Source organism: Triticum aestivum, chromosome 5B (genome assembly GCF_018294505.1).
Source record: "Triticum aestivum cultivar Chinese Spring chromosome 5B, IWGSC CS RefSeq v2.1, whole genome shotgun sequence".
In the NCBI taxonomy this organism is placed as follows: Eukaryota; Viridiplantae; Streptophyta; class Magnoliopsida; order Poales; family Poaceae; genus Triticum; species Triticum aestivum.
In genome coordinates, this window is record NC_057807.1 from 160634627 (window position 1) to 160660475 (window position 25849).

Below are 25849 nucleotides of genomic sequence, written 5' to 3' on the forward strand. Positions count from 1 at the left end.
GACTACCAGCAAGTCCCCTTTCGAGGTCGTCTTTGGCTTCAACCCGTTGTCACCATTGGACATTCTACCTCTTCCACTACAAGAGCGCACCAACATGGACGCGAGTGCACGAGCAAGCTACCTCAAAAAGATGCATGAAGATACAAGGAACACCATCGAGCGCCAAGTACAACGACTCGCGACCAAGCTCAACATCAACAAGCAACCCATGATATTCAACATTGGAGATCTCGTGTGGCTACACCTTCGCAATGATTGTTTCCCCAATGAACGCAAGTCCAAACTTCTACCATGAGCCGATGGACCCTTCAAGGTGCTAGCACGCTACAATAACAACGCATACAAGATCGACCTCCCACGCGACAAGTACAACGTGAGCGACATCTTCAATGTCAAAGACCTCTCGCCATACCATGGTGATGAAGTTTTCGATCCGAGGTCGGATCTTTCCCAAGGGGGGGGGAGATGATGTGGAGCATCCCACGATCATCCCCATGGACGCATCTACATCTCCTACAACACCACTTGGACCAATGACAAGAGCACGTGCAAGAGCTCTTGAAACTGAGGTGACATTACTCCTCTCACAACTCCCTTTCGCATCACACCAGACATGGCTACTACCTCAAACGGAGACGCTTTGCATACTCAGGTACCAAGGAGTTAGCCATGGAGAAGCTAGGAAGCAAGGAGAATCGGAAGCGTAAGACATGCGTGAAGACGGAGAAGGAACCAGCCAAGTCCCAGGCTGGTCGGATGATCCGGACGAAGTCCCGTACGATCCGGACAGAGCCCGGACAATCCGGACCCCGGTCCGGACGATCCAGATAACTCGCTCAACAACACCCGAAGCTGGATCATCCGGACACCAGCTGGACATCCAGACCCCCCTCTGGACATCCAGGCCAACGCTGCCACCGCTTGCATCTTCAACTCATCCGGGCCATCACCCGGATCATGCGGACAGAGCCTAGATCATCCGACTCCCACCCGGATCATCCAGACCCCGCGCTGCGCGCACGTGTTGGGCCGAGGCCCATGTACCCATTTGTCCCCTTAGCCTATATATATGACTCCTCCACCTATCTTCTAGGGTTAGCAATGTGATAGCTCATACTTTGAGATAGAGCATTGCTCGTCCATCCGGATCTACTCCACCGCGACGGACCGACACCTCTTCGAAGAAGATCCTCGTTGGATTCAAGACCTCCTCTCGGAGAAGACCCTCTTCAAGACCTCCTCACAGAGAAGAACCGGTTACCCTACGTATCGCCCTTTGTTGGATTCAGATCTTGTATCACCTTGTGTCTCGAGGATCTAGCGCATGTGTGACTATATTCTTGTTGGTTGAGTTTTTTCTCTTGTGTTTCCCTCGTGTTTCCCTTGTTTCCCCTCTCGTGTTCTTCATGTTCTTGGTAGGAATCCCTCCAAACATGAAAGATCGGGCATCTAGGGTTCTACCTTACATCACTTCTCCTCTTCTTAAAATAAGTTTTGTGCAATAGTGAGCTACAAACAAAAGAACAAGTTAGCACTTGAAACACCAAAGAAGAAGCATGAACATGGATGAATCATGAAAGAAATGGCACTTACCCTATCTCTATCATTAGTGCCACTTGGCTTTAGCATGTCAACCGCCAAGTGCGGCCGCCCGCCTTTGACAATCTTTGTTGATTGTCGACCACCGAGAGCGAAGAGATCTTTTCGTGCTATCAATTCCACTTTTGTTGTGTAAATCGAAGTGCTCCTTCATCCGGATCTAATATGCATATCTACTTTGATCCCCTCCGTCGGTGGCATCCCTAGACACTTTCAACCATGTATTGCATAGCAAGATGTCTTCATCCATGGAGTAGTTGCCCGCTCTTCCTTTCCGTGCATCGACGATACCCTCACCATCCTCGTCCACCTCAAACTCATGATCATCTAAATGCACATCATTGGTTTGAGACCAATGAGAATGTTGGATCCAACACCCATAATTGACATATATGTCTCATCATTGAAACTACAAAGTATATAGAACAAAACAAATAAGGTATCCATATGTATCCATTCATGTAAAAAACAACAACGAAAAAAAGTAGATGAAATCATACCTTGTGGGCATTTCATCGAACACCTTGTGCGCATCGGTACCGCCGCATCCGTCGCGTGCCCTGCAAGTTTCTTCTTCGGCCGCCTAGAGGAGTCGTCTGTCGCCTTGTTCTTCTTCCCGAACACCTTGCCCGCCTTCACCACCGCCACATTTGGGAGCTTTGAGAGGGGGGCACGTGGCTTCACGATGGGCCGCCGGTGCCGAAGTTGTTCGTGGCGCCATGAAAAGGCCGCGCATGAGACCGGTGCTTGGAGGAGCTTCGGCGGAAGCGAAGCCAAAGCTCCTCACGCTAGGGTTTGCGCTGGCGACAACGGCGGAGGGGTTGCAGGTGTAGGAAGGGGTGAGGGGGATGTCAGCGCGACCGTCCATAGGGCGAATTTGCCGGCGGCGGCGCGGGGCGGGGCGAAAGCGGTGAGCCTAGAGAGGATGGCGGCAGTGCGACGCGGGCGCTCGAGTGTGCAGCGCGCGGGAGCAGGCGCACGAAATAAGTGGCGTGTGATGCCGTTTCGCTCCGTGCGCTGAACCACTTATGTCGAGCGCGCGTTTTTTGCGCGTCCGCTGGATCGCCCAGAACGGATGCACGCGCACAAAAAATGGTATTTTTTTCCAACGCGGTGCTAATATCGTGCGCGTGTTGAAGATGCTCTCATGACTCTCCCATAGCTTCATTATATGGCTCATCAGCTTAATTCCACGATAATTAGTACAACTCTGAACATCCCCCTTGTTCTTGAAGATTGGTACTAATATACTCTCATTCTTCTGGCATCTTGTTTGCCCGAAAAATGAAGTTGAAAAGCTTGGTTAGCCATACTATCGTTGTCCCAGAGGCCTTTCCACACCTCAATGGGGATACAATCAGGGCCTATCGCCTTGCCTCCTTGACCTCAGACTCTTGGATTCGCTACACAAAACGCATGCTGGTCTCATCAAAGGAGTCGTCCAGTTCAATGGTAGAACTCTCATTCTCCCCATTGAACAGCTTGTCGAAATACTCCCGCTCCCGCCATCTATGCTTAATCTCCTCGTCCTTCACCAGGAGTTGGTTTGCTCCGTCCTTGATGCATTTGACTTGGCCAATATCCCTCGTCTTCCTCTCTCGGATCTTGGCCATCCTAGATGTCCCTTTCCCCTTCCTTCGTGCCTAACCGTTGGTAGAGGTCCTCATACACACAATGCCTTGCTTCACTGACAGCTAGCTTTGCGGCCTTCTTCGCCATCTTGTACTTCTCTATATTGTTTGCACTCCTATACAGTATAGGCATCTGAAACAATATTTCTTCTTTTTAATTGCCTTATGGACATCATCATTCCACCACCAGGTATCCTTATCTTCGCTTCTCCTTCCCCTGGATACTCCAAACTCCTCCGAGGCCACCTTACGAATGTAAGTCGCCATCTTCATCCACACATTGTCCGCATCCCCTCCTTCCTCCCAAGGGCCCTCCTTAATGACCCTCTCCTTGAACACCTGAGCTACCTCCCCCTTGAGCTTCCATCACTTTGTTCTAGCGACTTTGGCAAGCTTATCCCGCTAGACACGAATCCGAAAGCGAAAGTCAGCAACCACCAGTTTATGCTGAGGGACAACACCCTCTCCATGTATCACCTTACAATTTAGGCACGCACGCCTATCTTCTCTTCTCGAGAGGATGAAATCAATCTGGCTAGAGTGTTAGCGACTACTAAAAGTCATCAGATGTGATTCTCTCTTTCTAAAGAGGGTGTTATCTACAATCATGTCGTAGGCTAGAGCAAAGCTTAAGACATCTTCTCCTTCTTGATTCCTGATGCCATGGATAAAGCATGCACCCCTTCAAAACATGTGTTAGATGTACCCACGTGGCCATTGAGGTCTCCTATGAAGAGCTTCTCGCCAATCGATACACTCCTAACCATGTCCTCCAGGCCTTCCCAGAACTCCCTCTTGGTGTTCTCATTGTGGCCTACTTGCAGGGCATACGCGTTGATAACATTGAGAACTAGGTCCCCAACTACAAGCTTGACCAGGATAATCCGGTCCCCATGTCTCTTGACGTCTACCACTCCATACTTGAGGCTCTTGTTGACCAAGATGCCAACGCCATTTCTGTTTGCAGTCGTCCCCGTGTATCACAGCTTGAAGTCAGTATCCTCCACCTCCTCCACCTTCTATCCCCTCCATTTGGTTTCTTTGACGCAAAGGATATCAACACCTCTCCTCACCGTTGCATCAACTAGCTCCCGAATCCCTGTCAGAGACCCTACGTTCCAGCTACCTAAGTGAAGCAGCACAAAGATTGTGGAGGAGCAACTCCACCTTGCTGCTACAATGTGTACAGCACAAGTGTCGAAGGAACAACTTCAATGAGTTGCGCTAGATGTCGCTCTAGAGACGAATGTAGGCCGATATGGCAGCAAGAGTTCAATCCAGAACTCCTAGAGCACAAGATCTACTCCAAGATCTTAGATAGGAACAAGTTCTATTATAGATAGTGGGTACATAGTCTGGGTACAAAGTAGAGGTGAGGACCTCTATTTATAGGCTTTGGGAAGCCTTCACATATGAAGATGAAGTTGCAACTGCTTACAAGGTACTGCTACTGCTTCCTGAGGACTGCAAATTGCATCCCACATTTCATTTGAGCCAGCTTAAGAAACACATTGGGGATGGAGTTGTTCCAACATCAAAACTACCTCTGATTGATGAGAAAAGAATCATCAGAACTGGACTTGAAGCTGTACTTGAAAGAAAATTAATTCCCGGAGTCCAAGGAGAAATCAGTGTTCCAGTGGTGCATTGACTGGTCAAATGGATAAATTTGCCTGTAGAAGAAACTACGTGGGAGGATTCAGATTTCGTTATGAAGGTTTTCCCTGATTTTCGGGAGCTCCTATACGCCGCCCGTGTGCGTCCGATCGTTGCGACTTCGCTGAAGCGACGCGCACACGGGCCGGCCCAATCATCTCGCTCTGAGCGCAAAATCGAAAAAAGGAAGCGCATGCGTGGGATCGAACCGCCGACCTCGTGGTAGAATCCAATGGGGATAACCGGCCGAGCTACCTACCTCGAACGATTTGAATCCAGCGCCATACTTTAAGTAGACTACACAGCAAAAAATTCTTTTAAAAAATGTTGAACATTTTTATAATATACGTTGAAGAAAAATTAAAATACAGCAAACTTTTTGTAAAAAAAATACTGAAAAAACTAAAATACTAAAATGGACATTTTATGGGTATGTGTTGAACAATTTTTTAATATATGATGAACAAAACTTAAATACACAATGAACATTTTCTAATATACATTGAACAATTTAATATTATACAATGAACATTTTTGTACTACATAATGAACATTTTCTAATATACATTAACAATTTAATAATATACATTAAACATTTTCTGTAATACACAATGAACATTTTCTAAATGTACATTGAACAATTTAATATTACACAATGAACATTTTTACAGTGCAAGGTGAAATATTTAATAATATGCATTGAGCATTTTCTCAATACGTTCAAAAAATTTGTAACACATGGTGAACTTTTTATATAAATATGCAATAATAAGAAGAAGAACAGAAACAAAAAATAAAAAAGGAAAATAAAAAAAGAAAATGAAAGGACAAAAAGACAAAACAACTGAAAACCGGTCAAAACAGTGAAAAAACTGGAAGCAGAAAACCATAGAAGGAAAATGAAAAAAAAAACGCCAGAAACAAGGAAACAGCAGTGAACGAAAATCCGAACGTGGGCCGGCCCAAGTGGCGACTTGCTTCAGCGATGGCTCGTCCTTTTGACGCCCGCGGGCGTCAAATAGGATTTGCCTGATTTTCAACCTTGCTCTCAGTTTGGGGTCAAGATGGGAATAGGCTGGGTCAACCCACTGGGTCACTGACCCGGCCCCAAAAGTCAAGGCCAATGGGCCAGGTGGGTGGGCCTTGAATCATATACGGGTCAGTTGGAGCCGGCCCCGTGCGACCCAATGGTTCCGACGGGTCGACACAGCCAGCTGATAGTTATGCCCATCTCTGCCGCCCCCGACCATCTCTGCCTGCCACCGGCCGCCCCCGGACATCTTTGCTGCCACCGGTGTTCCTCCCGCTCCTGCTATGCTCGTCGTCTCGATCGCCGTCGACCTAGACCTTTCCGCGCCTCGTGGTCCCGGTCGCCGTCGACCTTGTCATTCTAGTGCCCCGCAGTCATGTTCCATTTCGGCCGCTGTCCTGTTCAGCTCGCAAGTGAGACTCTTGCTGGCTTCCTCCCCTAATCCCCTTCCCAATGCAGCTTGAAGCCAAGCCAGTGCATCTACTCCTTTGGTTCTTGTCAGTGTTATCTGCGATAGCTGCTTGGTGTTGGTTCTATCAGAACCACATGAACTTGTTAGATGGCTACAGACCAAAAAGACCTCTTGAGGTGCAAATAAACAGTGGTGTTTCCCAAATGTCACCTAAGAATCCAATTTCAGTTTTGAACTGCTGCTGTAAGAGATGAATGCTTCAAGATGTCCTAATCTTGAATAACCATGGGATTTCTCTCCATTCCCAGTTCGCTAACTTGCCTGTGCTTGCGATTTAAACAAGTTACTGCAGTGTGGTTCAGTGAATTTGTAGGCTTTGTTATATCTCTCTCAATTGTAGTGGAAATTTGTAGGCTATGTATAGAGACTGCCTAATAATCTAAGTTACCTGAATCTTTTTCAATTGATGTGGAGGCTCTGTTATATCTCTCTCAATTATTGGGTCAGCCTCATGTACCCAACGGGCCAGCGAGGCCACAAAATTCTGTTGAAATGGGTCGACCCATAGCCTCGCAAATTGAACTTGGGGCCAGGGCCAGGGCCAGGTCCAGGCCGGCCCATTCCCATCTTGAGTTTGGGACGGGGGGCAAGGATCTTTGAAGAAATCGGCACTTAGAGCATCTCCAGCCGTTCGGCCCCCCAACGCATAGGTTGGCGCTCTTTCGAGCGCTCACCCGGCAATTTTTAGGCCCTGGGGGCGATCAAGGCCCCGGCCACACCCCCAGGTGCTGCCCCCAAGGCGCCGTAAATTCAAACTTGGTCCATTCCCGCTCCCAAAAAAACGCCACAAGTCCAGCGATCGGCGCCACAGTTCGGCGATCATCACGCCACAGTTCGGCAACCAAATGAAAAGTTCGGCATACAAAACGAAAGGCCGCGCAGGCAATGCATCAGATGGCGGTGGCGGTGGCGGCCTCCGGCATTTGAGGAGTCGGCGTGCGCGCACAGGGCGGCATCGGCCGGCTTCTGTGTTGGGCGGCATCAGTGCGGTTTCTGTGTTGCTGGGCGTCGCGGAGGCATCACCGCTCGGGCTTTGCGGCGGCGTTGGCGGCGGCGTCGCTGGTATATGGTTCAGGATAAGGTCGCGCTCCGCCAGGTACCACGCCTTGAGCTTCTCGTCGCCGCTCTGGAGCATGTCCGCGCCGCCCATCAAGAAAGTCAGGTCGGTGTTCCTCTTCTTCGCGGCGACGTTGGTCCGGAGCAAGTCGAGTTTGACGGCGCTGTTCATCATCAACGCCGACCACCGCGCCTCGGTTTTCTCTTCCCGCAGGGCGGCCCGGGTCTTGGCGTCGGCGAGGCAGTGCTCGATGGACTCTTGCACACGTGTGGTAGCCGACTCGACGTGTTTCGCCTCTTGGCCCCTTTGTTGTCGTCCGGGCGCCCGTCGGCCGCGCCCGGCATCGACGCGTCCGGCTTGTACGTCTCCTTGGCCTTGGCGAGGGTGCGCCAGACTTCTGCCCACTTCTCGCACTTGTCGATCCGCTTGAAGACGTGGAGGTACTTGAACTCTTGGTCGCTGTTGTCCTGGCGAAACATGGCAAACATCCGCAACAGCTGCGCCGAGGAACATCAGCCAGCGGGCGCGCACACCGCGAAAAGAAAAGGGAGAGGCCGGCGTGCTATACTTGATCCTCGACGCTGGCGCCGCTCCCCGGGCGAGCCGCGATCTCCTCGACGATCCCATGCCATTTGTTGCACGCCGTTTGGATGAGCCCCCAATGGTTTGCCATAGCCTTCGACCGACGCTGCATGTAGACGGCTTTGAAGTAGGGGTCGACGAGATTGCGCTCGTAGAACTCGACCATGATGCGGTCCCAATACGTCTCGACGCTCTGGTTCGTGTCGGTGATCGGGTCGAGGCAGACGAATTTCCACGCTTCGGCGAGGCACTCGTCCTCCTTGGACGCCCACTTGATCGCGGCTCGCCGGTCCTGGCCGCCCGCTTCTTCTTCTTCTTCCCTTTCCTCGCCGGAGCAGGCGCCAGCTCCTCCTCCTCCTCCCCCTCCTCTGGCTCTTCCTCGTCGTAGTCGAGCTCGCCGTCCATGTCACCGTTGAGGTCCACTATGTCGTCTTGGGCAATGGACCCGGGGAAGGCCGCGGTCGCGGCCGAGCCAGTCATGATGATGTATTCCATGTCGACCTCCGTCGCGTCGGTGTCGCCGAGATGCGACGAGGAGGCTTGTGAGAAGAGCAGCGCGCAAGGGCGAAGAGGTGGCGTCGGGGAGGCTACGTACGCCGGCGGCAAGTAGGTGTACGGAGGGTACTGCACGCCGGCGAAGGCGGGCAAGGGCGTGCGCTGGGTCGGGTGAACATGGGGGACCGTGATGTTGGGGTTGAACCCGCCGTGCGCGTCGCCGTCGACATAGCCCGGCGACGACATGCAGCCCCAGCGTTGTGGCGACAACGAGAAGCCGGCCGGAGATCCGACGCTTTGTTGGCTCCAGGACGCGTATGAGCTATGGCCGCCGGGTGGATTCATCATCCCCGCGCGAGCCGCCTCGATTTGTTCGGTCGAGCGCTCCGCCTGCTCTGCCACCGCCACCGACGCGAGAGCAGCCATGTCCCTGGCCTTCTTGGCCCTGTTCCGCCTGTCGGCGGTGACTGCCTCCCGGCGCTGAACTTTCGCCCTCCAATCGACGTTAGTCAGGCCCGGGGCTTGGACGGTGGCGCCCTCTGCTTCCTCTGCTTCGACTGGGTGGCGACGACGGTGGTATCCCTCGCGGCATGAGGGACTACGTACTTCTTCGGCGGCATGGCGGCCGGCTTGGAAGGGAGGAGGAGATTGGCGGGAGGAATGGAGAATGAGAGGGAGGCCGAGGGGGAAACGGCAAGAAAAGGGCCTCCTCTCGCCAACAGAGCGGCCCCACGCCCCTTTTTGCTTCTGTCGGCGCCCACAGGCGACCCCCGGGCGCTTGGGTTCGACTCAGGGTCGCTGGCTGTTAATTCGGCCCAAACTGGCGCTAAATGAGATCCTGGGGGCGGCGGCCGGCGCTAAAAAATCGCCTTGGGGGGCCTGTTGGGGGCGCGCCTGGAGATGCTCTTACCGCTTTGCACGTTCTGATGCCGTGGTTGGCGTCCAATCTGCATCACTGGTCTCCAGCTCTCCTTATCGCTTCGTGTGGCGAGCTTCAACCCGTGTCGCAAATCATCCATCCAATGGTCGTCGTCTACCTAGCTGTCACTATTTGCTTTCCAACAAAAGATCTTACTGTTCATCTGCTTTATCACCTTTTCTTCATTTGCTTGGGTTGTAAGTCTATAAAAGCCACCATTCTCTTCATTTGCTTGGTTTGTAAGTCTATAAAAGCCACCATTCTGGATCTAAGTAGGTAGCTCATCTTGTACTCCCTCTATCCGAAAAAGCTTGTCTCTCAAATGGATGTATTTAGCATCAAATTAGTGCTAGATGCATCCATTTGAGGGACAAGCTTGGGACAAGCCATTGTTGTTCCAACTAGCCTATAAGAGTATCCGAAATCGCACTGAGTTCATTGAAATGATCCACCCAAATTCGCTACTTTTCCATTTCCTTCTAAAATGTTTGGTCAGTTCATAGCCTGAACTGACAGGGTCTAAATTGGACTTCTTACTAATAAACCACCTGTCATTTAGGGCCATGTTTGTTTGGACTCTTGCTTCTGCTTTTGCAGCTTTTCCACTTTGGCCAAAAAGCTTCTAAATAGGTGCTTTTGGAGCTTTTGTGGCTTCTGGAGCTAAATATTGTTATATTGATTCATCAAAAGCCATAAAAGCTCCAAAAGCACCTATTTAGAAGCTTTTATGGCTTTTTCGTCAAACTAGAAAAGCTGCAAAATCAAAAGGAAAAGCCGAAACGAACAGAAGTGTAGTGCTGCTATGAAGCATACAGGCTCACAAACATATTGTAACTTGGAATTTATGTAACAACAAGTTAGCTGTTATTTTCCATAGTTCATTTTCACTTAAGGTGATACTGAAGAGGTGCATGGCAGGCAGCACTATTAATGACGTGTAATGTTGTGGGTTAATCAATAAACCACTTATTTGTGGTAATACTCATGGTGAAATCATTGAGCCACTTATCTGTTGTGATGATTTTATTTGTACTTACTACTGCATCCCATAATGTAAGACGTTTTTTGCAAGCTATTTTGCAAGCTATCATAGCTTGCAAAAACGTCTTACATTATGGGCCGGAGATAGTACTTGAGAATATCCCCATACAAATTAGATTGATAGGCTGCCAAACTGCATGTTCCATTCTTCATAAATCCCCAATTCGCTTGTGGAAACAGAAGGTCTGACCTCCTGCAGAGCAGCCTCAAAGTCCTGTCATCCAAATAAGCATTCAGAATTAGAACATTACCATCTAGGGGAATGATTCATAAAACAGAAGCTTGTTAGAAATAAACATTTCATATTGATCGCTTGGGGAAAAATAGTACTCCCTCCGTCCCATAATATAAGTTGTTATTACAACCGGGGTCCGAGGGAGTACGTTTTTAGTGATCAGAAGGTCATCACTGTCTAAACTCAAATACGATATGACTAGTTACCTTGAGCATCACCGGACGCACTTCCTCCTTGTTTAGCTTTGTGATTTCAACACCCTGTTGGAGAGCTTCTCTCAGTGGCCCCATTGAGGCATCTTTCACAAGATTTTTCATATCAGATCCCGAGTAACCTGGAAATAACAGAGAACATTGTTTAAATCTTACAACAGGAAAATTCAGTAAAATGGCATGATGATCTAGGTTTAGAAACATGATGAAAGCTGAATGATTCTATGCACCTTCTGTTAACTTGCAGATGACACCTGTTTCTTTCTCTGAGAGCTTGAAAAGGCCGTCCTTTTCCAATAGATTGCGAATTATCCAAGTACGTGCTTCTTCACAACCATGAAATAGTCAGTTTTCTACAGCTATTCCATAGAACAGAAATAGAGCATTACCTGATGAAGGAAGGGGGATGTATAGACGCTTTGTCAGTCGCCTGCGTGCTGCTTCATCTAATTCTTGAGGTCTGTTTGTTGCTCCTGCCATCATTTTTACTCAACAATATTAGTATATGCTACAACACATAGTGATTGATGTTCCAAGTTCAAATTGTTGATCCCAAACTAAAAAATACGTGGAGCAAAAAGCGGATCTGCAACGAAGACAGGTCTAACAAGTAATGGTCGGCATAAGTCCCAACCCATGGAGGAGCTTTAGCCTGTTTATTAGGGATGTGTTGGTAAGCTCCGCTATTGTCGTTCATCACAATATGATATTCAACATCACTCCACGGGCTATGTGGTAGAACTTCAAAACATGTGCATACGCAATTTGCATTCGCGGAGAGGGAAAATGCAGACTTTGTTGATGCTTCAATCCCATAAGGCAAATCCTAGAATGACACTTGTAATATCATATAAGAAAGAACACCTTTCCATGCATGAGGTACCTATAAGTAAAATTTGCTCGTTTCCACTGTCAAAACCTTCCATCTCAATTAGAAACTGTGTTTTTAACCTCCTACTTGATTCATGTTCACCATCTGATTTGCGCTGCAATCATGCTAAGGCTGTCAAGTGTCAAAACATGCAATGGATATGGGCACAACAAAAACAACACATAGAACAAAACCTGAGATAGTAGTGAATCAATCTCATCCACAAATATGACAGCAGGCTGACGACAACAGGCTACACCAAATAGTGCCCGGACTAGCTTTTCGCCCTCGCCAATCTTGCACCAGCAAAAGAATTAACAACCAATATCAACATAGAAGACGAATTAACAATCAATATCAACATAACAACAGCACAACAACAACAACAACAACAACAAAGCCTTTAGTCCCAAACAAGTTGGGGTAGGCTAGAGCTGAAATCCATAAGATCTCGAAACCAACTCATGGTTCTGGCATGTGGATAGCTACATTCCACGCCCCTCTGTCCATGGGTAGTTCTTTGGTGATATTCCTGTCCTTCAGATCTCTCTTAACGGACTCCTCCCATGTCAAGTTTGGTCTACCCCGACCTCTCTCGACATTATCAGCACACTTTAACCGTCCGCTGCACTAGAGCTTCTGAAGGCATGTGTTCTATATGCCCAAACCATCACAGACGATGTTGGACGTTGGACAAACTTCTCTTCAATTGGTGCTACCCCGCTCTATCATGTATATCATCATTCCGGACTCAATCCTTTCTTGTGTGGGCACACATCCATCTCAACATGCGCCTCTCCGCTATACCCAACTATTGAACATGTCGCCTTTTAGTCGGTCAACACTCAGTGCCATACAACATTGCGTGTCGGATCGCAATCCTATAGAACCTTCTTTTTAGCTTTTGTGGCACTCTTCTGTTACAGAGAACGCCAGAAGCTTGGCACCACTTCATCCATTCGGCTTTCATTTGATGGCTCACATCTTCATCGATATCACCATCCTTTTGCAGCATTGACCCCAAATATCAAAGGGTGTCCTTCTGAGGTACCACTTGTCCATCAAGGCTAACCTCCTCGTGCCTAGTAGCACTGAAACCGCACCTCATGTACTCGGTTTTATTTCTACTAGGCCGAAAACCTTTCAATTCCAGAGTTTGTCTTCATAGATCTAACTTGCTATTAACCCCCGTCCGACTAGCACCACATCATCCGCAAAGAGCATACACCATGGGTATCTCCTTGTAATATCCCTTGTGACCTCATCCATCACCAAAGCAAAAAAGATAAGGGCTTGAAGCTGACCCTTGGTGCAGTCCTACTTAATCGGAAAGTCATCAGTTTCGCCATCACTTGTTCAAACACTTGTCACAACATTAACGTACATGTCCATGATGAGGTAACGTACTTTGTTGGGACTTTGAATTTCTCCAAGGCCCACCACATGAAATTCCACGGTATCTTATCGTAGGCCTTCTCCAAGTCAATGAACACCATATGCAGATCCTTCTTTTGCTTCTTGTATATCTCCATAAGTTGTCATACCAAGAAAATGGCTTTCATGGTCGACATGAAACCAAACTGTTTTTTTGGTCAAGCTCGTCATTCTACTTAAGCGGTTCTCAATGACTCTCTCCCATAGCTTCATTGTATGGCTCATCAGCTTAATTCCATGGTATTAGTACAGAACATCCCCTTTGTTCTTGAAGATTGGTACTAATATAATCTGCCTTGATTCTTCTGGCATCTTGTTTGCCTGAAATATGAGGTTGAAAAGCTTAGTTAGCCATGTTATCGTTGTCTCTGAGGCCTCTCCACGCCTCAATGGAGATACGATTATGGCCCATCGCCTTGCCTCCTTCCATCCTTTTTAAAGCCTCTCCGACCTCAGACTACTGGATTCTTGCACAAAACGCATGTTGGTATCATCAAAGGAGTCGTCCAGCTCAATGGTAAAGCTCTCATTCTCTCCATTGAATAGCTTGTCTAAGTACTCCTAACATCTATGCTTGATCTTCTCGTCCTTCACCAAGAGTTGATCTGCTCCGCCCTTGATGCATTTAACTTGGTTGACATCCCTCGTCTTCCTCTCTTGGATCTTGGTCATCTTATAGATGTCCCTTTCGCCTTCCTTCGTGTCTAAGCGCCGGTAGAGGTGCTCGTACGCCCAAGCCCTTGCTTCACTCACAGCTTGCTTTGTAGCCTTCTTTGCCACCTTGTACTTCTCTATGTCGTCCGATCCAGGTGTAGGCGTCTGAAAGTCTTTCTTCTCCTTAATAGCCTTCTAGACATCATCGTTCCACCACCAGGTATCTTTAGCCTCGCTTCTACATCCCCCGGTCACCCCCAAACTCCTCTGAAGCCACCTTACAAATGCAAGTCGCCTTCTTCATCCACATATTGTTTGCGTCACCTCCTCCTCCCAAAGGCCCTCCTTAATAACCCTCTCCTTGTAAGAGCATCTCCACTAGTCCGGCCCCCCAGGGGCTTGAAATAGAGCCGCCTGGGGGCGCGCCGACAAAAAAAATCAGCGTGGGGGCGGTCGGTCTCCCAACCGCCCCCCAGACGCCTTTTTTTTAAAACCAAACTCGGCCAAAATTCGGCCAAACACGACACAAATTCGGCCAAACTAGGCAATTTCATTGATATTTGTACAAAAATTGAAGACATAATTTAAAAACTAACTAAAACGACAACTAAATACTACTACTGCGCCGCCGCCCGCCTTCTACATGCCGAGGAGCCTGTATAACTTGGTGTAGTCGCCGTCGTCGTCGTCGTCGCCGCCGTCCTGCGTGCCGTCGGCGTCCCTGCTGCACCCCTGACTAGCGTCGCCGATGCGTGGGGGGTTGGACGGCCCGGGCGCCTCCTCATCACTGTCGTCGAGGATGACGACACCGCCCTTCTCGCGTCCGCGGCACCGAGCGGCAATCTTCTCGAGGGCGCGGCGCTGGCGCGCCATCTCCTCGCGGACGTAGTCCTTGCGCACCCATTTGAGGGCGGTCTCGTCGGCAGCGGCCATGGCCTCATGCTCCTTCTTCACGGGGAGCAGCCCCGGCTCGGTCTTCGGCCTGACGAGGCGGGAAGAGGGAGGAGAGGGGCCACGGCCGCCCTCGTTGATGACGAGGGCGTCGCCGCGGGTGCGCCGCCCGAGCGGCGTCTCCTGTGGCTCCGACTTGACGGGGCGGAGCGCCGGCGATCCGAAGGAAAGGGAGCCCGACGATGAGGAGGTTGCCATCTCCATTTGCCGCGGCGTCCAGGAGCTGCCGCGGCACTGAGAGGAGGGGGCGCTGGGTACTCCAAGTGGGCGTGTTGCGGGCCTCGATGTGCTCAAGGATGGCTTCAAGGGTGCAGTGGGCGCCCGAGGCATCGGGACGCCGCCGGTGCTCAGCCTCCACGAGCCCGGCACCCGCATGTCCGGCGGCGCCGGGTAGTCGGCCTCGTAGAGGAGGCGTGCCTCGTCCTCGTGCAAGTGGCGGCGGCCGAAACCGTTGGTGGCCGCACCGTCGCCTGGGTAGCGCTCGGCCATGGTCGTCGGCAGGGGAGAGAGGAGAGACGCGCGTCGGCGATGAGAGGGCGAGAGGGGCGTCGGCGGTGAGAGGGGAGAGGGTTCTGTGGCGAGGGAGTGTGCGTTCACCGGCGAGGGAGGGGCTTTTTTTATAGCCACGGGTGGGCGACGAGAGGGCGGCGCCGTGTGTACGCGTGGCGGGAGCGGGCAGGACACGCGTCGGCGCGCCTTCACTGCGCCGCCCGTGAGCAATCAATGGAGGGCTGACCGGCGCCGCGACGCGGCAGCCTTCGCATTGATTCCCGCGGGAACCGAGGCGATGAGGATGACGAAGGCGCCGAGTCAGCGCTGACTCAGCGAGCCCACTTGTTTTCGCGCCAAGAACCGTTTCTCCCGGCGCCCCCGGGCGCCCCCCAGCGCGCCGGGTTCGGCCTGGGTTCGCCGGCACCAAAAAAGGGCATTGGGAGGGCTTGTTGGGGGCGCGGCTGGAGATGCTCTAAGCCTGAGCTGCCTCCACCTTGAGCAACTTTGGCCCGCCTATCCCGCCGGGCATGAATTTGAAAGCAGAAGTTAGGCATCACAAGGTTATGTTGAGGGACAACACTCTCTCCAGGTATCACCTTAAAATCTAGGCAAGCACGCTTGTCTTCTCTTCTCGAGAGAACGAAATCAATCTGGCTAGAGTGTTGACCACTAGCAAAAGTCACTAGATGGCATTCTCTCTTTTTAAAGAGGGTGTTAGCTACAGTCACACCATAAGCTAGAGCAAAGCTTAAGACATCTTCTCCTTCTTGATTCCAGATGCCATAGCCAAAGCCCTCATGCACCCCTTCAAAACTTGTGTTAGACGCACCCATGTGGCCATTGAGGTCTCCTCCATGAAGAGCTTCTTGCCAATAGGTACACTCGTAACCCTGTCCTTCAGGCTGTCCCAGAACTCCCTCTTGTGCTCTCACTGTGGCCTACTTGCGGGGCATGTGCGTTGATAACATTGAGAACTAAATCCTCGGCTACCAGCTTGACCAAGGTACTCCAGTTCCCTTGCCTCTTGACGTCTACCACTCCATACTTGAGGCTGTTGATCAAGATGCCTGCTCCATTTCTGTTTGTAGTTGTCCCCGAGTACCACAGCTTGAAGCTGGTATCCTCCACCACCTTCGCCTTCTGTCCCCTCCATACGAGACTAGGACAATCAGCATGCTGATTTTGACTATGAAGTAAGCATGTTCAAACTCCCCAAAATAGGCAGCCACATACAGGCAGAAATAGAATCTCTATCCAGATTTTTTAACGCAAAAAATCTTCCACTTCTTCTATGACCATAGAATAAAGTGTTTTAGACATGATACAGATATCCGAGGATATACCTTCGACAGAAAAATAATACACTTTATGTTCTCATGACTAATACACCTTAAAGCTACAATAGACACCAATATTCCATGTATTTCTTGGCTAGTCCAGCAGTTATACAGTTACAGGAATCTCAGCAAGACAGACCCTTTTATTATTTACTGGGTTTTAGAATTAGAAAATTTACCAGGTACAAGATATTTATAAATGATTTATGTCAAGTCTAAATAATTCGTATACAAAATACTGATCACATTAAACTGCCCAAATAAGTCACTTTCAATTCTGTAAGTGTTTTTATCATTTAACCTACAATGAAAGATGAAATATACAGGAAAAGCATTATCAGAATTAATCTAATCTAGATCTATTAGGAATCAAAATAATATATAGAATTGGTAACAATATGCTCCATAGAGCTGGAAAGTGCCAAGGCCTCTCAAGAACCTTTGCAAAACTGTTTAGTTGAGCAATGCATTGCAGGAGTGGTACATGTACCACTCCCATGCATAATGCAGTCAGTTAATGCGGCATAAACATGGGAATGAACTAACAATTCCAAAAGAATAATTTTTGGAACACATTTGTTTGCCCATTTTCATTCTAAACAAATTTGATCTCGAGTTGTCAACTATCAATACTTTTGAGGAACACAGAAAACTGCATCCTGCCACAAGATTATTTGTGTAGGAAGTTAGGAGCAGGTTGTCAAAAGAATACAGGACAGATACGCTTAGAAACATGTTTACACACCCTACTATATACTGCTTCAAGTTCTTTGTTATTAAGCTTGGAAGCATGGACAATGACAAACTTATTATCACATATCACAAACATCAATTAGCAGATAGAAAAATCAATTCAGTTGTAACACCTCATTAGTATGTCAAAGATATTAACATAGCATAATAGAAAACTAATGACTGCAAAATGAGAGAAATGTGTCAGTATTGAAAAATCAAAACAAGTGCCAGACATACCCATTTGCTCGTGAGTGAACTTGCAGATATGTAGAAAAATGTTGCCTTAGCCTCACCAGCAATTGCTTTTCCAATCATGGTTTTGCCTGTTCCCTGTGGAAATAAGTGTGCATGCATTAAGATTAAGAAAGAAGGGTAGGCACAACACAGCCAGATGAGATAAGTACCCACAGGAGGTCCAAATAGTAGTAGTCCTCTTCCAGGAGACCGACAACCACGAAAGATGTCTGGACGCAGTAGGGGCCAAATAACCATCTCTGTCACACACTTCTTTGCATGATCCAAACCAGCTATTGCAAGTTGGCATGAATTAGTTACACAAAATACATTAAAAAAATCTGAAGAACTAGAAAGATATGTACCTACCTATGTCATCCCAGCGAACATTAGGGTCTTTATCCATTATTTCGTTACTAACATGCTCAATAAGGCGAGGTTCCAAATTCCTCAACTTCTCAGGAAGCTCACCATCAGGGCCACAAAGCATTTCTAAGCTGATGGTGGTGATTTTTATTAGTAAGATATGATAGCGAGCACCACCAATATATTTAACATACACATATATTTTTAAGGCTACTCATGCATGTGAAATCCAGATTGGATACCATATAAATTGATCCAAAATACAGTTAATGGCAAGAAACTGTAATAGTGATTTGCATGCTCGTGATTTGAACGGCTTTTACTAATGTACATTTAGTTAAGTGATCAAATTCAAGTTCATGTATTGGTTTAACATTAGACAAACCAGTAATTACATTTATTGGTACTTCAGTCAATTAACATTTGAGGTGAATGATAGCAATGCACAATTCAAGGGGGTCTTTGCCATGAAAGGGAGGGGCAACACTTTTTTCCCTAACATAGAAATGGTTGATATTTGAAGACAGAGACTATTTCCACAAAATGCTGCTTTTTACCATCACTAAGCAAGAAACCAGACGCTAAAATGGCAAACAAACTCGCTAGATATTCAGCACTCCATATTGGTTCAAATGCTACCAGACAATTAAGTTTGAATTACATACCATTTTTTTATTGAATCTTCCATGGAATCATCATTTTTTCCAGCAACTCCTCGTGAGTTGATTGCATTGCAAGCAGATCCTCCATTGTTTCGGATAGGGCGGACAAAATTACCACGTGGTCCACGACGAGAATTCCAGCTTGGCCTCACACCATAATTCCGTGTACTAAGGTTGTTATCAAATTGCGGAGATACAGAAGCACCTTGGTGGCCATTATGCCCATGCTTTTGCACAGTGTCCATCGCCTACAAAGCAAAAGCCAAAAGGCACCCACCGAACAAGGTTACAGCAAGTACAGATATATTGAACTTTAACCGAAGTGGATATAAGCCTAATCAACCCTTGTAATTTAGCGATTTAATGGAATAAAAGTGTCTTCTGCTAAAAGGATAGTGATGCCATCTGACATTATTGTTGGTGTGGGCCATGCAGCAAGAGCATCGTGCATCACAACAACGAAAATGAATAAAACAAAGAAACTATCTCATATTCAAACATATGCAATGTGCAAAAAACAACAAAGTCATGAAATGAAAAATTGTGAAGACAGAAGTCACTCATTACATATGAGTTAAGCTTGAATGGTAAAAACCAGTAGCAACCTATTACAAACCATAGGTGATTATGGCATGTCCACTTTTCTTGGAGGAACATAAAAGAATTCCTGTAAAAGAGCTTTCTCTAAAATGCTTATCCAACAGGGAATGAAAATTTTGAACCAGTATTGGCCGCACGGCTAAGTGCATAATTTGACAAGTGCACATACCAACTTTATCCTAGCAGTCACAAACCCATTGGCAGGAGCATCAGCTTCATCTTGGCTTAATGGAGAATTCGCATGTTCACATATAGGACTTCTGAACCCTGTATGCTTTCGTTTTGAAGTCTGCAATGGCCCACAATGTTTCTTATCCTCTTCAACCCCCAGATAAGCAGGATGTGTGTTATCATTTTGATTTGTTCTGATCTCATTCTCAACACAAGCAAACTCTTTAGACATGTTCCCCTCTGATTTGAACATATTCTTGTCTGACACACTATTTGCCTTCAAGAACTTGTTTCCGTACAATGATGTTATTTTTGATTGTGCCATCAATTTTGAAGCCCCGATGCTAAGCTTCTCATTGTCTATGTCAGCTGGGCTTTCCTCAATATGTGGACCCCCTTGAATCGTGAACTTCTCGCAAGCTGAGTTCTTTTGAATTAAATACATGCCAAGGAGAGAAAAATAGCAACAAAAATTAGCAGGCAAACACCATTATTTGTGGATAATCAAGATGTGTGTGTGCGTGGGCATGCGCACGTGTGGGTGTGGGTATGTCTTTTGCAAGGTTTTTAATGCGTAATGCGTTCTGTGGCAACCTACCCCCTTCATAACATTATAACGTTTATGGCGTATGGCGTGGCGACATCATAAACAAATTACAAATTAATAGAGTTAAATTGGAGGCCATTCTAAGTTAGTGTTGTCGTAGTACAAAGTTGGGTCATCTATTTTGGAACGGGGGGAGTATATGACAACACTAACTTAGAATGGCCTCCAATTTAACTCATAATCACTAGCAACTTAAATCAACACACAGCCTAACTAGTATATCCATTGCAAACACACAGAAAGCAGATGCAGAGAATCCTAGACTCATAGAACTCACATAAAGCTGATGCAGAGAATCCTAGACTCATAGAACTAAAAGAAAATAAGATGTAGCAAAGTCCAGACCATGGACCTGCTTCTCTGCCTGCAGTGTGCCTGCACAGTGCACGCTGTCTTTTCTCTCTACTTTCCATTTCACGGTTTCCTCCTAGTGAGTAGTGCATAGTGCACAGTGCACAGTACCCCAGCTTTTCAGTCCCTACCTCTCACCTATGACCTATAGAGCTCACGAGATTCCCTCCAACGCCCATTCTTGTCATTCCCACCCCTGGTTTTCCTTCCTGTGCATGTGCTTTTCGTCCTGCCCCCTACTTTTTTCCTCTTGCACGTGCGTGTTCAGCCAATATATTGTGAAGGCCGACGGCTTAGGCTAGAGGAGCGCCACAGCGTTATATCGTCGATATAGCGACGATATACCGACGCCTTAGAAACCTTGGTCTTTTGACCTTAAGAAAAAATAGAAATGAAAAGGAAATTAAGCAAAAGGGGCACCGACTGGATGCGCCCCAGAGAAAAGGTGAAACGAGATAGAGAAGGGAAAGGAGTTTGAGTGATGAAGATGCGCTTTAAGAATAATATAAACTAGATCATACCTGTTGATCAGCAACATTTCCTTTGGATTTCTCATGAAAAGCCTGAAAATACTTTGAACACTTCATCTTTTCAATGCTAACGTCTCCTTGCTTTGGAAAAACACAACCAGCATTCTTTTTTGCGAGCTCAAACGCTACACTGAGCTCAAAACACATCCAAAGTGAGGATTGATACCAAACTAAGATATGCTCAAGATAGCATGCTTCGAAAGTATAAACTTGAACATTCCCGCAGATAACATGACGTCAATAGTAAATTGGTTAGATGTGTGACTTATACATTCACAATAAACCCAAGAAATTTCTTAATAATATAAAGTGATGATAAAATGTTATATCTTCATCAGCACAGAAGAAAAAAGATCTCTCAATTTCAGAACTCTCACTGATTATATTTCCTAATTCCTATCCTATATCCATTGAAATGATGTCGCAGAGACCATTACAGATATCTGAAGTTAAAACCCAGAAGAAATGGTACGACAACGGGATTCTGCCCCTTCATCCTTGGTGGCGTCATGAGTCTATGCCGGTGATTCCTCCTCGTATTCTTCCCTCTTTTCCTCACTATTACACTCTTCGTCCGCGTGTTGTGGATGAGTCTACTGCCCAGCCATCCAATTCTAATGTCCCATATTCCTCATCTCAGCCTACCTATGGCTTGCGTCATCGCCCGCTTCTGCCAGTTGACCGCTAAGGTTTTTCTAGCGCTGGGACGCTTTTCTTGAGTTGACTTCTTATCGTGATGTTGTTATTCATCCCGAATGGCAGCTTTCAAATATTTAGGTCTTCCTATCTCTCCTGGTCTACTTCACGCGAATGACTTCGCTCCGGTGGTTGCTAAAGTGGGGAATAGGGTGCTTCCTTGGAGGGGTAGGTATAATACCAATGCTGGCAAAGTGGCTCTAATCAATTCTTGCTTATCCTCTCTCCCGATGTTCCTTATGGGCTTTTACCGTCTCACGGATGGTGTGCATGCTGGCTTCGACAAACATAGGGGTGGCTTTTATTGGAATTCTGCAGATAACAAAAGAAAGTATAGGTTGGTTAAGTGGCAGCTTATGTGCAAGCCTAAAAACCTTGGGGGGTTAGGCATTATTAATACTCGGGTGATGAATATTTGTCTGCTCATTAAGTGGTGGTGGAAAATTATGACGGTTGGGGCCGATGTGCTGTGGTTTTCGATTCTTAAGGCTAAATATTTTCCTAACTCCAACCCTATGTTTGCCCCTGCGCGGCGTGGTTCGCAGTTTTGGAAAGCCCTTGTTAAAGTTCGGCCGATTTTTTTGGAGCACGTTAAGTTTTGTGTGGGTAATGGGTCTGCTGTTCGTTTTTGGTTAGATTGGTGGTCTGGGGATGCTCCCCTGGCTGTTAGCTTTCCGGTTCTGTTCTCTTATTGCCCCGATCCGCAAATCTCCATCGCGGAGGTGGCTGCTAATAATTGGGACTTGGCTTTTCGTCGGGCCCTGTCTCCTAAAGAGTTGGAAGAATGGCAAAGTCTTTCTGCCCTCTTCCCTGTGCTCTCGGAGGAGGCTGACTCTGTGGTTTGGCCACTTACGGCCTCTGGGCTATTCTCGGTCAAATCGTTGTATTCTAGACTCATTGGTGGTACTACTTCGGCTCGCTTCTCTTGTGTTTGGAAATCTAAGGTCCCTCCTAAGATTAAGATTTTCCTCTGGCAAGCCTTCCGAGGTCGCCTTCCTTCTGCTGATCAGATCAAAAAACGCAATGGGCCGGGCTCGGAATTCTGTAACTTGTGTGGGGCTTTGGAAAACTCTAATCACATCTTTTTCAACTGTGTTCTTGCCAAATTAGTTTGGTCTTGCGTCAGATCCTGGCTTCGGGTCTCCTGGGATCCCTCCTCTTTCGCTGACACTAGAACCCTAGCCAAATCTCTGGTAGGGGTCACCAAGAGGGTATTCTGGGTTGGCTTGGGAGCCTTATGTTGGGCTCTTTGGACCATTAGAAACAAATTTACTATTGAGCTTACCTTCCCATCTAAGCCTGCTGACGTTCTTTTCAAATCATGTATATTCTTGCAGCAGTGGAGATTATTGACTAAGGAGCCAGATCGGGACGCCCTGGACCTGCTCATCGCCAAAATTCGGGCTTCAGCCTCTCAGATCTCCGGGACGAATCATGGCGTATAAGTTTGGTGCTGTAGTTTGCGGGATTAGGTCTCCTTCTCTCCCCGGCCTGAGTGCCGTGTTTGGCAGCTGCCTGTTTCGTTAGGAATTTGGGCCTATTTAACTTCTCTTTGTGTTTCTGAGACTGTGTGAACCTTGGGTATTCGTGACGCTGCCATGTGGCTTTATTTATAAAGTCGGGCTTTGGCCTTTTCTCTAAAAAAAGAGGTGATTGCTGCTCTTGAGCGCACTGGCACGTGGGATCTTGTTTCTCTTCCTCCCCATGTTTATCCCATCACTTGTAAGTGGATCCACAAGGTTAAGACTCACTCTGATAGTTCTCTTGAGCTACAAAGCTCGTCCTGTGGCTCGTGGCTTCAGCAGGAGCATGGTCGCGATTACGATGAGACTTCTGCTCATGTGGCCCATATGACCACTGTTCGCACACTTTTTGTGGCCTCTGAAGCACTGATACGTTCAAATGTGCCGTATCGGCGTGCAGGACGTCACCAATACGGCGATACGCATGATACGGCAGCAATACGGGTATCCCTGGCTTATCACGATTTTCAATCTAAAACAAAAAGAAATACCGATACGGCCGCTGGGACGGCGCGGAAGCCTAGTACAGGCCCACTCCAGCACTCCCAAAGTCGTAACCCTAAACAACTAGCACTCTCTCTCGCCATTTGTTGTGCAGCAGATTGGATCAAGGATTCAGCGGTGAACCCACGAGTTTGTCGCCGCGCTGCCACCACCGCCTCCGCTGCCTGGGTCCGCTCGCCCCCATCTGGACTCGCCTCGCCGTCCCGTGGAGTCCTCTTGTCTCCGCAGCCGTCGCCAGCAAGGTATTGCCCCCCCCCCCACACACACACACACACACACCCCACCTCCACCCCCACCCACCCACCCTTTCTTCCCAATTCCTCAACTCCTCCAATTTGCATATTCTTAAAGCTCAGTAACTACAACATTTAGTGGACCTCAGCAATAGCAATTCAGCTTTTGTATGATGAAATAGAGATGGAGCTGCCAAATCCTTGCGTGTATCATGAACTAAGCATGAAACGTCAAACTGAATGAATCAGACGCCAGGTAGGGTTCGTACCGGTCCGAGTCGGAGGCGCCAGCGCGGGAGGCAGCGGCGAGACGGGAAGAGGCTGCGGCGCGGATGGGCGCGACGAAGGCGGCTTCAGGACCCGTGTAGGCGGAAAGGGTCTGGGAATCGAGGAAGCCGAGGAGGCGGAGCACGAGAACCTGCGCCGCCGCCGCATCCCCGCGCTCGAGCGCGGCGTCGGCGCCGAAGAGGAGGGAGTGCATCCGCTGAAGCAGCTCGTCCACCTCCTTCCGCCAGTTCGTCTGGCTGGCGGCGGAGGAGGAATCGGCAGCGTGGGGTTGCTCCTCCATTTCGGGTGTTTCAGAGTTTCGGCGATTTGGGAATTCTCGATTCTCCTCCCGCTCTTTCGCGGCTGCAGGGTTTTGCGGCGTTTTTACCGCGTTTAGTTGGTGACAATTTTGGATGGTGGTTTTCAAAAGGAAAAAGCTTACCTTCAACCGACCGATAACGCTCGCGCGTCCACCAGCTCCGCGTCCGTCGGATCGTGTGTTGATCAGATGGACGAGAGCGTTCCTCGCTTCCGCGTCACGCGCATTCGTTTCTGAAACTGGGCGGCTGTTTCAGGAATAATTAACGCAGTTGTAACGCTCCCGCAGTGCTCCCGCTCCCGCAGCTCCGTTGTGTCTGTTAGGGCGGCGGCGGTGGGATCTGGTAGGGCAACGGCAGGCGGCGACCAACGGCAGGCGGCGACCAACGGCGGGCGGCGACCAACGGCGGGGGTGACGCAGGCGCATCCAACGCGGTGGCGACGACGACCGAGTCGGGGTCGGCGGTGGTCGGCGACGACACAAGCAGGTACGGCCGCGTGCTCCTTCCCCCCATTTCTGGTCGCCTCTCAGACGGTTCTCCTCTGCTCGGCGGCTCCTCCTTGGCGGCTACGCGGGCTCGTCACAGTGGTGGTCTGTTGTAGTGAGGCGCCAACATCGGCGCACCGATGTAGGTGTTGGATTGTAGATGTGTAGCTGTAGCAGGGGATTGGGATTTCCTCAGATCTGTTTTTGTTGCAGAAACTTCTGATTCCTTTGTAGCTAAAATTTGGATCGTTATAGTGATGTGTTGTAGGAATTTCTGTAGCTCAAATTTGGCTGTAGGTGCTCCGTGTATGCTATCCGTTTGCTGTACTATTAGGTAATCTCTGAATGTTCTAGGTTCTCCTGTCCTTTGATGTTTTAGGTTGTTATAGTTCAAATTGGCTAGTAGGTAATCTCTGAAGCCAATTTCTGTAGCCAATTTGAGCTACAGAAATTTCTGAAACTTAGTGATGTTCAGAGAGAAGTTTATGTAGCCAATTTCTTTGATGTTCAGAGAGAAGTTTCTGTAGCCAATTTGATGTTCAGATAGAAGTTTCTGTACCAATTAGTGATGCATTAGTGTAGGTTATGCTTCGGGAATTTTTATACTTTATGCTTTCTGAAACTTTTGATATTTAGTTATTGTAGGTCATGTATGATTTCTGAAACTTAGTTTTTGCTTTCTGAACTACAGATACGTTTTCTTTAAAATTTAGTTATTGTAGGTCATGTTTTCAATACTTTTATCTGAAACTACTCATGTAGTTATCCATTTTGTTTTCTGAAACTACATATATCCTTTCTCTGAAATTTTAACTACTGTTCCAATACTTTTCCATGATTTAGACTAGCTAATGTTCTTTCAAACCTTGTGTTGCAGAATGTCTATCTTTCAAACTC

General features: G+C 48.0%; 1 protein-coding gene across 1 annotated transcript; it reads right to left on the reverse strand.

Annotated features, from left to right (window-relative positions):
* Positions 1-10391: 10391 nt before the first annotated feature.
* On the reverse strand, positions 10392-24538 carry LOC123110909 (ATPase family AAA domain-containing protein FIGL1). The gene is made up of 13 exons (XM_044531547.1): positions 24150-24538; positions 20916-21054; positions 19435-19863; positions 18669-18913; positions 18007-18134; positions 17812-17930; positions 17641-17733; positions 11995-12096; positions 11813-11915; positions 11319-11402; positions 11160-11255; positions 10924-11051; positions 10392-10696 (listed from the first exon to the last, which is right to left on the reverse strand). Exons 1-13 carry the CDS (start codon positions 24446-24448, stop codon positions 10595-10597), a joined length of 2067 nt encoding a protein of 688 aa, XP_044387482.1. The 5' UTR covers positions 24449-24538; the 3' UTR covers positions 10392-10594.
* Positions 24539-25849: the final 1311 nt, after the last annotated feature.

Bases quoted from the DNA above. Each gene is read 5' to 3' on its own strand.
- LOC123110909 (XM_044531547.1), bottom strand. From the start codon at position 24,448: ATGGAGGAGCAACCCCACGCTGCCGATTCCTCCTCCGCCGCCAGCCAG. The intron at 21,055-24,149 runs GTACGAACCCTA...TTTTGAGCTCAG, and splicing joins GGCGCCTCCGACTCGGACCG to TGTAGCGTTTGAGCTCGCAA. The intron at 18,135-18,668 runs GTATGTAATTCA...CACCACCATCAG, and splicing joins GAAGATTCAATAAAAAAATG to CTTAGAAATGCTTTGTGGCC.